At 37.3% G+C, this 13769-nt stretch overlaps 1 protein-coding gene across 6 annotated transcripts in view; it reads right to left on the reverse strand.

Moving 5' to 3' along the window:
- Positions 1-13769, reverse strand: part of LOC125258346 (piezo-type mechanosensitive ion channel component 2) — a 118273-nt gene that overhangs the window by 7274 nt on the left and 97230 nt on the right. For all 6 annotated transcript variants that reach the window (XM_048175244.1, XM_048175242.1, XM_048175243.1 and 3 more), the window contains 8 exons: positions 13222-13342; positions 8850-8918; positions 8604-8770; positions 7711-7892; positions 5105-5263; positions 2618-2950; positions 1681-1939; positions 1058-1240 (listed from right to left, as the gene is read on the reverse strand). In XM_048175244.1, the coding sequence (XP_048031201.1) occupies positions 1058-1240; positions 1681-1939; positions 2618-2950; positions 5105-5263; positions 7711-7892; positions 8604-8770; positions 8850-8918; positions 13222-13342 (1473 nt within the window). The remainder of the gene's footprint in view (positions 1-1057; positions 1241-1680; positions 1940-2617; positions 2951-5104; positions 5264-7710; positions 7893-8603; positions 8771-8849; positions 8919-13221; positions 13343-13769) is intronic.

A 13769-nucleotide genomic window follows, 5' to 3' on the forward strand; every position in this document is an offset into this window, starting at 1 on the left:
TTATGTTAGTGTAAAAAAAAAAGTTTCACTCATGGTCTTTGGGGTCTCCAGAAAGACCCCTAACAAAATGTATTATTATTTCTTTTTATTTAATTTTACATTGTGTATTAATGTTTTCACTCAACATCTGTGCAGTTTTTGTATTTTTCAGTTGGATTCATATCTAAATATTATGAAATCACAATTATGACAATAAAAATTACTTTGTCAAAGTTTAGCATTTTTGTACAGGAAAAAATCTGTTTTTCAAGAATAATTTTATAATAAAAATAATAAAATAAATAAATATATATAAATATAATCTCTGGAGATTACATTATTGTTAACATTATTGAAAAAAAAAATTTCAGTACAAAAAATGCTAAATTTTGACAAAAAGTAGCTTTTATTGTCATAATTGTGATTTGATAATATTTAGATATGAATCCAGCTGATAATACTTGTGTAAAGATGTCTTTCAGTCAGTCAAACAGCAAATAGTGGAGCTCTGCTGCCATCTACTGGATAAAGTGATCATTTTTTACTTTTAAAACTGCATTTTCCAAAAGATGGGCAAAAATCTCACACTAAACCATGTCAAATTATCCATGTTATCCCCATGAATGAAAGTTAGAAATGTGAGTCTTTTATAAAGTGAATTTTACATAAAAAGCTGTTTTTGCATAAAAACCTATTTAAAAATATATATTTTTTAATTTATTTATATAAATTTAAAATAAATCACAAATCCTCCAAAAACTGCACAAATGTTGAGTAAAAACATTAATAAACAGAGTAAAATTACATTTGATTTTACAAAATATATTGTTACAAAAGTAGATTAAAATATAAAATCAAAGTCCCAAGTCTAACCAAATCGTGTTCCAAATTTGAAGTAGAAATCACATTAATATCTGGAGTATATTTCAATGAAACAATGAGCAATTTCAAAAGAGTTTTCCAGGATGAATTGTCAGTGTTTAAGCTTTTGAATGATACCAAACATATGATGATTACTAAAGCGCTCTCAGGACGCTGACAGATATCAGGTTAAACAAACCCAAGTGTGTCTTTCTACCTTCAGAATAGAGCGATGGAAGAAGAGCGCGAGGAGCTGGACCAGGTCGTAGTGGACATATCCCTCCTTCTTCTCCACACCGATGATGTTGGGCGGGTGGAACGGTTTGGATTTGTCCCGCTCTATGGTTTGGTTAAATGGGAAGAAGCCAAACTGGAAGAAGTATTTTATCACTATGGTGACCTGTGTGTAAGAAGATTATTTAGAGAAAGAGCAACATGAGATGAAAATCTGCACAGGAACACATTAGAGATACGGAAGGTTTACTTCGTTTCATGTTTCTCTCTCAGACGTTATTAGATTAAAGGCGCTCGATGCTGGATTTTCAGTTAATGTTTGTAAACACAGTATTCAAATGTGGCCCCTCCTCATGGGAGGAGCCACTCCAGAAGCCACACCCCTACATCCCCTGATAGGATACAGTTCACACTCACTTGGGGATCTAAATGTGGGGAGATGACTGATTATACTTTGCAAATATTGTGTTTTCATGCTTAAATAGCATCTTTTGTGTATGAATGAACAGTTACACTAATACTAATACTCTCAGAAAACACTGTCACAGATGTTAGCTACTGCTGGTTAATGCACTAATGTTTTTACTGTCATCACAGATCTCGTACCTCCGTGTAGACGATGGCCGTCATCCAGAAGCGTTTGCTGGGCCGGGGCACCGACAGCATGGCCCAGAGGAAGATGAGGATGGGCAGCACCAGCGTGGCCACGGACGCAGAGATCATGTGGTTGAGGATGATGACCAGGTAACACACCATCTCAGAATGAGCCACCAGCATGTTATAGAGAGCGTAGCAGAGCTGGAGGAACTGCGGCTGAGAGCGGTAGAAGTGCTCCGACTCCTCCAGATCCTCGTCATAGAACATCCTGACGGACAGAAGAACATCCCGTGGGATTCAGCGTGGAGTTCCTCTCAATGTATAAAACTCATGCAATCCATTTCAATGCACTTTTGTGGTGCACTTACATATACAGGGACGACTGGGGCTATCTGTCACACTTTTTAACAAACATTTCTATCTTTTTAATAAAAGTCCACTTAGATAAAACATTTATAATGTTACAAAAGATTCTGTTTCAAATAAATGCTGTTCTTTTGAACTTTCTATTCATCAAAGAATCCTGATAAATATAATGAATGACAGTTTCCACAGAAATATGAACTGTTTTCAACATTGATAATAATCATAAATGTTTCTAGAGCATCAAATCATCATATCAGAATGATTTCTGAAGGATCATGTGACACTGAAGATGCTGAAAATTCAGCTTTGATCACAGGAATAAATTACACTTTACTATATATTCACATAGAAAACAGCTGATTTACACTGGAATAATATTTCACTGTTTTTACAGTTTTTTTATTTTAAGCATAAAAATCTTCTCTTTAAAAAAATCTTAGAGACCCCAGACGTTTTACCAGTGGTGTGCAATACTGAAATGGAAAGGAAACAGTATTATATTTTGTGGACACAGTCTAGAAGTCTCTCACTCGACACCTTGAGCTCCAGGTGGTTACGCAGGTCACATGACGCATCTCACCTGCTCCGCAGCAGCTCGCTGGCTGTCAGCTGATGGCTCGTGGAGAGCAGAGACCGACTGTGACAGCCGGACTTCTCGTCGGGCGTTTGGATCCTCAGCCTCCTGCCGTCAGCGTCTCCCACTGAGTCCAGGCCCGTGGCTTTACTGTAGGACGGAGGGATGTCGGCGGCGAGCGCTCTGTCCCAGTCTGCGGCGGCTGCCCGAGGCGAGGGAGGCGGCAGCTCCGAAGCGCTGCTCCAGAGTTTGTGCGGATGCTCTCGGTCGCTCACGGCCTCCTCAGCGGTGTCGCCGGTGCCCTGCCGCGAGTACAGCTCCGTGCACCGCGTGTGTTCACTGCCACAGACCACAGAGAGCAGACCATTAACCACAAGGGGGAAGTGTCACCCCACTTTACCCAGAAGTCTTTATATTAAGTGTCTTTAACTACTATGTACTAACATTTAAATTTAAATGCCACAGCGAATCTAAAACCACCAAACCTGTCCCTGACCTTCCCTGTGTCCACCTCAACAGCAGCACAAGTGTTCGGAAATAAGTACACTGGACCAAACAATATATATATATATATATATATACACACAGTCAAACCATTTTTGATATTTCTGATATAATTTGACTAGTGGGTTCAGGACACTATAGTTCATTTCTGTAAGTGAGGATTGCAAAATAAAGTAAATTGTGACATTATACCCAACAATTCTTCATACAGTGGACTACCAGTAAAATTATTCAGACACTTTGACCTGACCATGTGTTATCTGACATAATTAAGATTAATTTTTTTCTGACACAGTTTAACTCTGAGATCTTGTCATATTTTATTACCATTTTTTAAACTATCTTGAATAAACTGTATTAATGAATGAAATGTTCATGGTGTCTGTACATGAAACAGTTTGCAATATACAAAATAAACATTTAACACAGTATGCTATATTGTTGTCACATGACCTCAAATTCAGTGCAATCACCTCCACTGTCCACAACAGTTTTCAAAGGCTTTCTAAAAACATGTTTTACTCACAATTTTGAGCTGATAAAATATTTCACATCTTGGATACAAAAAAATAAATTAAAAAAATGCATATTTGAAAAAAATGCATATTTATTATATATATAAAAAAATGCATATTCATTATAAAAGTGCCCAAGGTGTTTTAAAATGTTATTAATTTACATCATTTTGTTTCAGGGTTAGAAATCACACTTTTAGAATTGGGCTTCTTCATATATTCAGGTTTTCCAAGAATGTGGGAATCAGTCTGCTTCTTCACAGAAAAACAGCAGTTGAATTAAAACATGAAATAACTTGATTTTTAGTCTTTAGGTTATTTTAATGCTTGTTTTGTATTATTTTTAAATCATTTTTAGTCATCCTAAAGGCCCCTTGTCTCTAAGTTTGCTGAGGTCACGTCTCACAAGTTAGTTTTTCTTTAGGACTGCTCATTACTTGATTTAAGTCAGATGCATAAGAAGGTAGATTGGTCTAATCTGAACTGCTAAACTAGCTCTCAAGACAGTCTCTGTTTATACAACCTGACTGAGAACCATTGCTCTGTAAAACATTTAGTCTGTACAAAATAATATGAAACTTACAGCAAATAACTAGATTTTAGGTTGCTACTGTATGTGGTTACTTAGATGTTATGAGTGATTCTATGATATTCTAATAACTAGATAAATCCTTCAATATTCTGCTGGAAACATTAACGGACTGATTGATTGGAAAAACAGGTCACTAAATATTAGGGGTCTCAAACTACTCTGCACTCACATTATAATAATAATAATAATTGTTTGGGACAGTGTACTTATTGTGTTGATGTATAGAAAACACTTTTGCTGCTACTGAGGTGCAACTTTTAAATATAAATACAACTAATGTAAAAGTGCATTGAATCCAGTGATTAACGGTGACACGTTAATGCATTAATCAGCAATATATTGTATATTTGTTAATGCTAGTTAATAAAATGTTCATTTATGTCAGTTCACAATGCATAAACTAAGGTTAACAGATACAACGTTTAATCTCATAAATGTATTAGTAAATGTTGATATTAACATTTAAATGCTGTAGAAGTATTGGTCATTGTTAGTTCATGTTAACAATTAAAACCTTGTTGTAAAGTGTTTCTTGAGTAATTTAAATGTTAGTACACAGTAGTTAAAGACACTTAATCTAGAATGGGACGATATAAGCGAAGTGAACAAGCTGTGATATGAAGAATAACTCAACGGGATGAATGAATAATGCCTTAAACATCACTAATAAACAAACGAGTGATCCATATGTGACGAGTGTAATCTGAGTTCAGTCTCTCAGTGTTCACTCCGGCTGTGTGTGAGCAGAAGGTTCTGGAAACGCCGTCCGTCTGTCAGCGCAGGGCTACAGTAACCGTGTGTGTGTGTTTGATTGTTGACTAGAATAATAGAGTCACCTGCCTCCTGAGCTGTGATCACACACACACACACACACACACACACCTCGACGCTGCGCTGTCCGCAGACGACGACTGCAGGTCCACACTGGGCAGTCGGCACAGGCGGGGTCGAGGTCTCTGGCTGGTTCTGAGGACGCGGTCAGCGGTTTCCTCAGCCTGGTCCGGCGTGGACTCGTACACCGCAGTGGATTCTGGGTAAACACTGCAGAAACACAGAATAAATGACCCTACATTACACAGCCATGATTCACGTACAGTACATCACATCAAACTAGCATGTGTTGTTAGACATGACGATTCTTTCAAGAGTCTTGTAAACGTTCTTATTCCTTACCGTGGTATAGTGAAGTCCAGACGTGTCATGGGATTACTATGTTTTTACCACGGTATTAGTTTATGGTTTAAGGTATTTCACATTATCACGGTTTTTACTGTAGTCTTGGTGAGCAGAAGAGACTCTTTCACAAACATTAAGAAATCTCACCAACCCCAAACATCTGATCAGTGTAAATCTGATAATCGATACCATGGTACACATTATCATCATTTTTATAGAACCGGTTGACTGTGGCCATATTTATACAGCACATGTTTAGCCATCTTATTTATGCATTAATAAAGGTCAGCAGAGATGATCTGGACGTGGCCGGAGACTGAAGGCTGTTGTTGAAATCTGTCGTGCCCTACACAGGGTGTGACGAGAGTAAACATGGATGATCAAAATAACTCCACTGACCTGCTCGTTTAATGACCACAGAGCCTAATTTACAGGGTTCGGGTTAGTAGAACAAGTTGACGTACTTGGAAAGTGACTTATGTTCAGCAGACTGTCTGTTGAGGAGCTCAGAATAAAGAGACGGCAGATATTAAGCTCACAGTCGAGGGTTTGATGACATGTAGTTAACCCTCTGGAGTCTGAGGCTGATTTGGGGCCTGGAGAAGTTTTGACATGCCCTGACATTTGTGCTTTTTTCATTTGTTCATAAACACATTAATGACAAAAGTGTCATTACACTGTATTCAACACAAACTAGGCTACAATAATATGTGAGGAACATGTATGTACATGTTTGTGTTTTTGAAGGAATAACGTTTATGCGTGGTTATTGAAAAAACAAAAAACTTAAGTCACTGAAATAAGGCCAAAAAAAGTATATTAAATCTGTGTTCACAAGACTTCTGGGTATTGGAGACTGTAGACTAGAGTTTTTGCTTCAGAATTATGTAAAAATTATGCTGCCTACTCCTTCATATAAAACAATATATTGATTTAGTTTTTGTAAGTCACTTTTTGTCAAGAAACACAGTATGCGTGGAGGCGTGAATCTGCATGAATAATGGGTGATTCTCACCTGAGAAGACAAAAGAATCGCATAATAATGACCTGAAATGACTTGCATATTAATGAGGCCTTTCAGTCAGGTAGGCTGTGAAAAATCCCTCTGTAATAATGTCTCAGCTCAATTTAAAATAATGGTATTCTATTATATTCTTTAAAATATAATGTATTTCTGTGATGCGAAGTGTCTGAACAATTATGTTACCTCTATGGCATTTCATATAGGCTTTTAGCTTAAAAGCATGCACATTTGAGGGAATATTGATGGATTCTTATATGTTTATGTCAATTTTCTATACAGAGGAGTAATATTTATTCTATATTTATTCTCATTACTATGAGTGCTGGATACTGTGTTTTCAATTCATACTTGCAGCCGGAGGGCGCTCTGTGCACCTTTAGGCCACAAATCCATATAAAGATTTTTTTGTGATTAGTATTCACTAAGTTATAGAATCTCTAAAGTGGACCATCGAAATAAAGTGCAACCAGGAACTGATCTTAAAGCAAATGTTGAGCGTCTGTCTTCAGTGCTGCTCATGTTATCATTGTGTTAAACAGCGGGTGTTTTACAGGAAACTGGAGAATCCTCTTCAAGCTCATCCTGACACTCACTTCAGAGATCACTGAAGCTTTAAAAGCTCGATCTTTATCTCTCAACGCGTTTCACTTCTGCAGAGCTTTTCTACCTGTTTAAGAAAACACAGGAGCGGTTTCCTGAGGGAAATCAACCCTGAAATAAGTGGGAGTTTCTGGATTACTGTGGATCTGTCTGGAGGCATGAGAAATGTTACTTCAACTTTATAAAGCTGACAATAATATTTTCAGATCTAATTCAATTACATGTGCATAAATTAGATATTCTTTTTGTTCCTTTCCAAGTCTCAAACAGATCCAGAGCACATCAGATGTGTTTCCATCCATCTATTTTGAGGTGAATTTTGGGATAAAAAATCTCTGGATGGAAATGCCAAGATGTGCATATTCTAAAAATGTGAATTAAAAAAAACATATGCACTCAATTGAGGTGGATCATTTCTTTATCCGATAATAAGATGTGCATAAACTACGATGGAAACACATTTACTGAATAAATCCCTCAATCCATCATGTGACCCGAAAGAGCCCGATTGAAGAAACTTACAGTTTTATTACTGATATTTTGCACCAGTTTCCCAGGAAGTGACGATTTTGTTCTCTTGAACACATGGGAAGGAAACGCTGCTTTATTCACAAATGTTTTATACCATATTCCAGTTTTGCACACAAGTTAAATTATGGAAGCACAGCCACTGAATGGGTTTCTGTACCTGGACAGGTTTTCTCTAGAGAGATCGTCCGTCCCGTAAGCGTGCGGTGGAAGGTCGCTCCGCAGAGGGCTGAAGTCCGAGCACACGTCCTCCGTCCGGTCCAGGCTGGATGGAGTGGACGCCGGCCCGCACATCTGCCTCTGGTAGTACATGTGAATGCTGTCCCGAGACGGGATGTTCCCCTGCAGGGAGGCAGACGAGGTGTTAAACCTCAAGGTTTACAGTTCTGTCCACTCCGAGCATGAGGATCGTCCATCAGGAGCGCTGCTGAAACTCGAGTCAGATTCAGGGACACTCTCACTTCAGTGTGATTTAAATACTATCATCATGTTTGGAAATACCTTTTATTTTTATATTTTCAGTTTCAACTTATTTATTTATATGTTTTATTTCTGTCTAATTAAGTTTTCTAAGCTTTTTAATATATTTTTATATTTTACTTTAGCTTTATTTCAGTTACTTATTTCCATAACATGCTTTAAAACATGCTGTATTACATATAATATATTCAATATTACATTTTATTAATTTCTATTATTATTATTTTTTTCAGAATTGGGAATACATCCATCCAATATTTTTAGGTTTTCAATTTCCATAATAAATAAATAAATAAATATCAGCAAGTGTATAAACACTACCTGCATTATAAGAATTATATGAAATCATGAAATAATCTAATTAAGGTCTGGTGTGGGTCTGAAGATGTGCTTCTGCAGTCCAGTGTTAAGACGAGTATTTCAAAGTTAAAACATTAACTAAGAATTTAAAAAAAACATATGCATAGAAAAACGAAATAAAGGTCAATATTTGTCATGTGCAACCAATGTCACATGATAAAACACAAATGCAGAAGAGGCCAATCGACAGCGTGACTCTCGTGACATCACTACCTTCTTGACCTCGTGAGTGAGCATGCAGCGCTCGATGCGCAGGACGGTGGAGATGTCGATGTGCTCCTGGCAGATGGAGTTGAGCCAGGCGGTGAAACTGTCCAACAGGGCCAGGAAAAGCACCCAGGAGAACTTGACGATGTTAAACACTCGTTTCAGGATGTTATCTGGAGCAGAGAGAGCAGAGCTTCAGCGCAGCTGGACGCCTGGAACTCATCGAGGTTATAATAACAGAGCAGGTGTTACCTGGACCTTCAGACACCTCCTCCTCCGCAACAGCTTCCTCCGGATCGCCCTCCTCGATGGCCACATGCACTGCAACGTGACAACGAGACACATTCATATGTAATAACAATGTTATTACCCTGTAATAAGCACAAAATAACAATTAACCCTGATTTATTACACCAACGTGTCACGTTTGCAGTGAAATACATTTTCAAAATTTGAGTGTGCCGGGCATTTTTTCATATTTCAAGTATTTTTTAAGGCAAAAACCTTCATTGCTCAATTGTGAGATTTTGGGCTATTTGTTGTAGTTTAAAGAAAACATCTGTGTTTATTTTATGGCACTTTATCTATTTGCGTCAATTTCAATACATATATTTATAGGCTGTGAGTCAGAAATCACTTTACATACACCAAACTTTACAGTTTTAGCCAATGTTCATATTTTTTATTCTGGAAATATTTGCAAATTAGGGCATATTTCAATACTAGTGCTGTCAATCGATTAAAAAAAAATACCTAATTAATCACACATTTTTTCCTGTAATGAATCGTGATTAAAAACACTGGAGTTTTAATATTTTTATATTGTAATAATTTCACAGTTACTCTCCCAATTAATGTAGAAACAACTTAAAGACAGTATATATTATAAATATTTGTTTAATTAGTATCACTGATACTAATACTGTACTGATGTCTCGATGACATTGATTTTTAAAATAAATTATAGACATTCAACATTACAGTATAACTGAAAGCTCTCAATTTCAACATTTATCAGTGAAAAAAAACCTTTTAATTTAAGTGAACTTAAAACAATCTTCACATAAACCCATTATAATAAATGTCACATTTACCTGTCTAACAGGTAGGAAATATACTTGAATAAAGTTATAAACACTTTACAGTCTTTACTGCATAAATTATAAATGAAATATAGATTAATCCTTATTAAAGCTACACTTTTCTGTTATCTTTGTTCTTTGATGAACATTAATGACAGACATCACAGAAACTGGTTTATTAGGCTGCTGTCACTTTAAGAGCTGCCGCTGCCGAACATGACGCACGTCTCATTTCCTCACAACTCTTTAAGTTCATCTAAGACGTTATTCAACTCATTTAAGACTGCTCTTGTGAGGATACTCCACAAAACGGGCATTCTGTCATAATTCTGTGTGTTATTGTTTGTTCAAGCATGAAAGAGAACTCGATACTGGTGTGTGTCTTGTGTGCACACGAGTCGAGTCGAGTCACATGACATGACATTCACAGACAGCATGTTCTCGATTATCCTGTGGTCCTTTAATGGTTTAAAATCATTAGCATGAATAAGAGCACGACCATATAATGTAACGCTAGACAAATTATGAGGGAAAAAATGGAAATGAGCCCTATTAATTACATAATGCCTCATTTACATATTTAAACATAACATTTCATAAAATGTAAATGATGTAAAAAAATGTTTGCAATTTCTTCTGTAATCAATCAGCTGTGGAAGTATGATGATGTCTATCAGTTTTCAGGCTGTTCATCTGGAGTGTCTTAAACATATTAACTGAGTGTTTTATTGGCTCTAGCTGGCGGCTTCAGCGTCGGGTCTGACGCCCGTCCAGCCATCATATGGGATGAATTGACCATAGCGAATGCAACACAGTCCCAGGAATGCCGGGCCTGGAGCCGCCCAGCAGGAGGGAGCTGGCAGAGATCGCGACTGGACGCTGCAAGGCCTCTATTTACAAACTGCAGCAAAGGAGATTTAATGAGGTACTTGATGTTCCCAGCAGAGTCGCGTTCGCGTGGACAAAATGTCTATTAATGACCCGAGCGAGGCATTCTGAGAAACAGAGCACTATAGAGCGGTCGAGGCCGGGCTCGGACAGTCCTAAAGCTGATAGAAGCAGTCACTGAGGGCCAGACATGCCCGGGGCCAAAATAAACCAGAACTTCTGACGCATGTCATATTTAAAGTAGTTTATGGATCTATCGATACCACCTCGGTTTTTTTCTAACCAGTGAGAAAGAGACTCAAAATACTCCGTCAATGTTGCACATATAATTAAGAGCTATACACCATTTTAATCTGTGGAATATCTTCTTTCATTTGTGTACACTCAGAGTAAAAACAAAATGTTGTGCTTTTTGTAAAATAAAGAAAACTAACATGATGCGTGATCTCTTGTCTCCCTCTGAACGAAGTCCAATCTGATAGTTCTCAGAAAATGAACTGTAACTTATGAATACTAATGATAAAAAAATTAGACTTATGTCTAAAGAAACGTTTAAATGTCAGGTTTTAAATCGTGTAAGTCAAATCAAAAACAAAAATTCTGTGTTTATGTAATCTGTATGAAAAGAGAGCCATGTCAGATGCCCGAGATTCAGCTCATTATCTGCTAATGCGGCCACGCCCACGGAGCCAGCGCTATTCAGACGCAAATTCAGAGGCAATACATGCATTCATCGTCTCGATCGTGTATTTATTGTCTTGAAAAGTGTTTATCTGTATGTTAAAGCGATCTCTGGAAGCCTCTGTTAGTTCCTGGAATGTCACATGGCCTGTTCTTTTTTAGGAGGCATTTGTGGACTAAAGGTGCACAGAGCGCCCTCCGGCTGCAAGTATGAATTGAAAACACAGTATCCAGCACTCATAGTGATGACAATAAATATATTGAATAAATATTACTCCTCTGTATAGAAAATTGACATAAACGTATATAAAAATCCATCAATATTTCTCCAAATGTGCATTCTTTTAAGCATATTAAGAAATTACAGTCAATGTAAGATTTTAAGAGTAAAACAGCGTTCAAAATGTGAAGCTTGAGCCTTAGGTCTTTTTAATGATGTATAGTTTGTCAAGTGCACATTAACATTTAGGGTATATAATATAACAAATATAGTAGCCTATATGAAATGCCATAGAGGTAGGAATGTTCAGACGCTTTGCATCACAGAAATACATCATATTTTATAGTATATTAAAATAGAAAACCATTATTTGGACTTGAGACTTCTTTTAAAAACTTTAGTAATGCATCCAATCTTTGGACTCGTACTGTAATTTAAACTATAGTAGGCCTATACAAAATTTTCTTTACATGATGTGCAATAATAGTAGTTTTTTTTGTCCAGAGTGGACATTAATCCTGTTATCAGCATGATCACAGAAGGTTTTTTCACAGCCTACCTGTCTGAAAGAGCTCATTAATATGCAGGTCATTAGAGCTTGTTATGCGATTCTTTTGTCTTCTCAGGTGTGAATCACAACATTATTCATGATGATTCACGCCTCCATGCATTCTGTGTTTCTTGACAAAAAGTGTCTTTGAAAATTTAAATCTCTCTATTGTTTTAAATGCACGAGTAGGCAGGATAATTTTTATATCATTGTGAAGCAAAAACTCTAGTCTACAACCTCAAATACCCAGAAGTGAACACATATTTAATATATATTTTTTGGCTTTATTTCAGTGACTTAAGTTTTTTGTTTTGTCAATAACCACGCATAAACGTTATTCCTTCAAAAACACAAACATGTACACACATGTTCCTCACATGTTATTGTAGCCTAGTTTGTGCTGAATACAGTGTAATGACACTTTTTCCATTAATATGTTTATGAACAAGTGAAAAAAGCACAAATGTCAGGGCATGTCAAAACTTCTCAGGGCCCCAAAAGTCCTCAGACCCCTGAGGGTTAAAATGCTCATAATCAGATTACAGTTACTTTTTTATTCCACCTATTTCTTCTTTTTCCTCTTGATATTTGTTTTCTCTTAAAAAGCCTCAAGCTCATAGACATTAGTCAGGGTAACGCTTATTTATGTTTTGACAGGAATGAAATCGAGGCTGTGAGGGACAGAAGTACAGTGTGTTCAGTCGATCGTCTGTTTAATTACACACCGACTGTTCAGATGAACGTCTTTCCGACAAAAACTCCATAAAATAGTTTTTAAAGTTATGAGTTGTGAGACTTTTACACAGTGTGTGCCATTGTAAAGACTGTTTGTCTGTCCATGTTAAATTCATTTTGACTAAGATCTATATTATGCGTGTGGAAAGTCTTCCAGGTTTGTGAAAGCAGCCAGTAGTCAGGTTAGTTTCAGTCAGCAAAGTTTCAGTCCCATAAACAATCATCTGATGAAGATCACGGAACTGAAATGTTACTGAATATATTGTGATGCTTTTCGCAGGTTGGGATCGTGTGCGGGATTTTCTTGTTTCTGTATTGAGAATACATAACCTAAAATGTGTAATCTAATAGATTACTAACTACTATCTTTGTTATGGACCACAATTTGTAAGTAATCTGCCTCGGGTCAGAACCAGTGTGGAAACAAACCCCAGTGTACGACGGGTCTGGATGAGACGTGGAGCGTACCTTCCTTCTGCTCCTTCTTGGTGGCGCTGCTCTCCGTGTACCTTTGCCAGAATCTCCGTCTTTCCTTGCTCCGCTCTTTCATGGCGGTTTTCGAGTCCGTTATCCAGGCATGATACACAAACTGAGAAGCACAGGGTCTCGTCAGACAGAGATATGGACAGCGCAGGACTCTAAGCAGTGAGTTATGCCGTGATTAATTTGATCTGAATTTAGCTAGAGTGTGTTTCGAATCAGCCCAATTCAATCGTTCCTCTACTGAAAAACAAAGAGTCTCGAACACATGCAGGGAATAAACTTGCACAACGTTCCAGTACAGGATTGAGCTGCCAAAACAGACCGCTTTAAGAAAAGCATCACTTTAGATATTCCTGTCAATCAAAGACACCAACACAATACACAAGACAGGAAACCAGCTTCAGGGGATGTTTTGCTCCAGAGAACAGGAATTCTGATGTCAGGTCTCGTCCAAAAACCGAATGATTACACTGTTCACAAAGGAGAAAAACACAGCCTTCGTTTGACTGCCACAACCAAACCCAAGAAAAACC

This window comes from Megalobrama amblycephala, linkage group LG22 (assembly GCF_018812025.1).
Source record: "Megalobrama amblycephala isolate DHTTF-2021 linkage group LG22, ASM1881202v1, whole genome shotgun sequence".
Classification (NCBI taxonomy): domain Eukaryota; kingdom Metazoa; phylum Chordata; class Actinopteri; order Cypriniformes; family Xenocyprididae; genus Megalobrama; species Megalobrama amblycephala.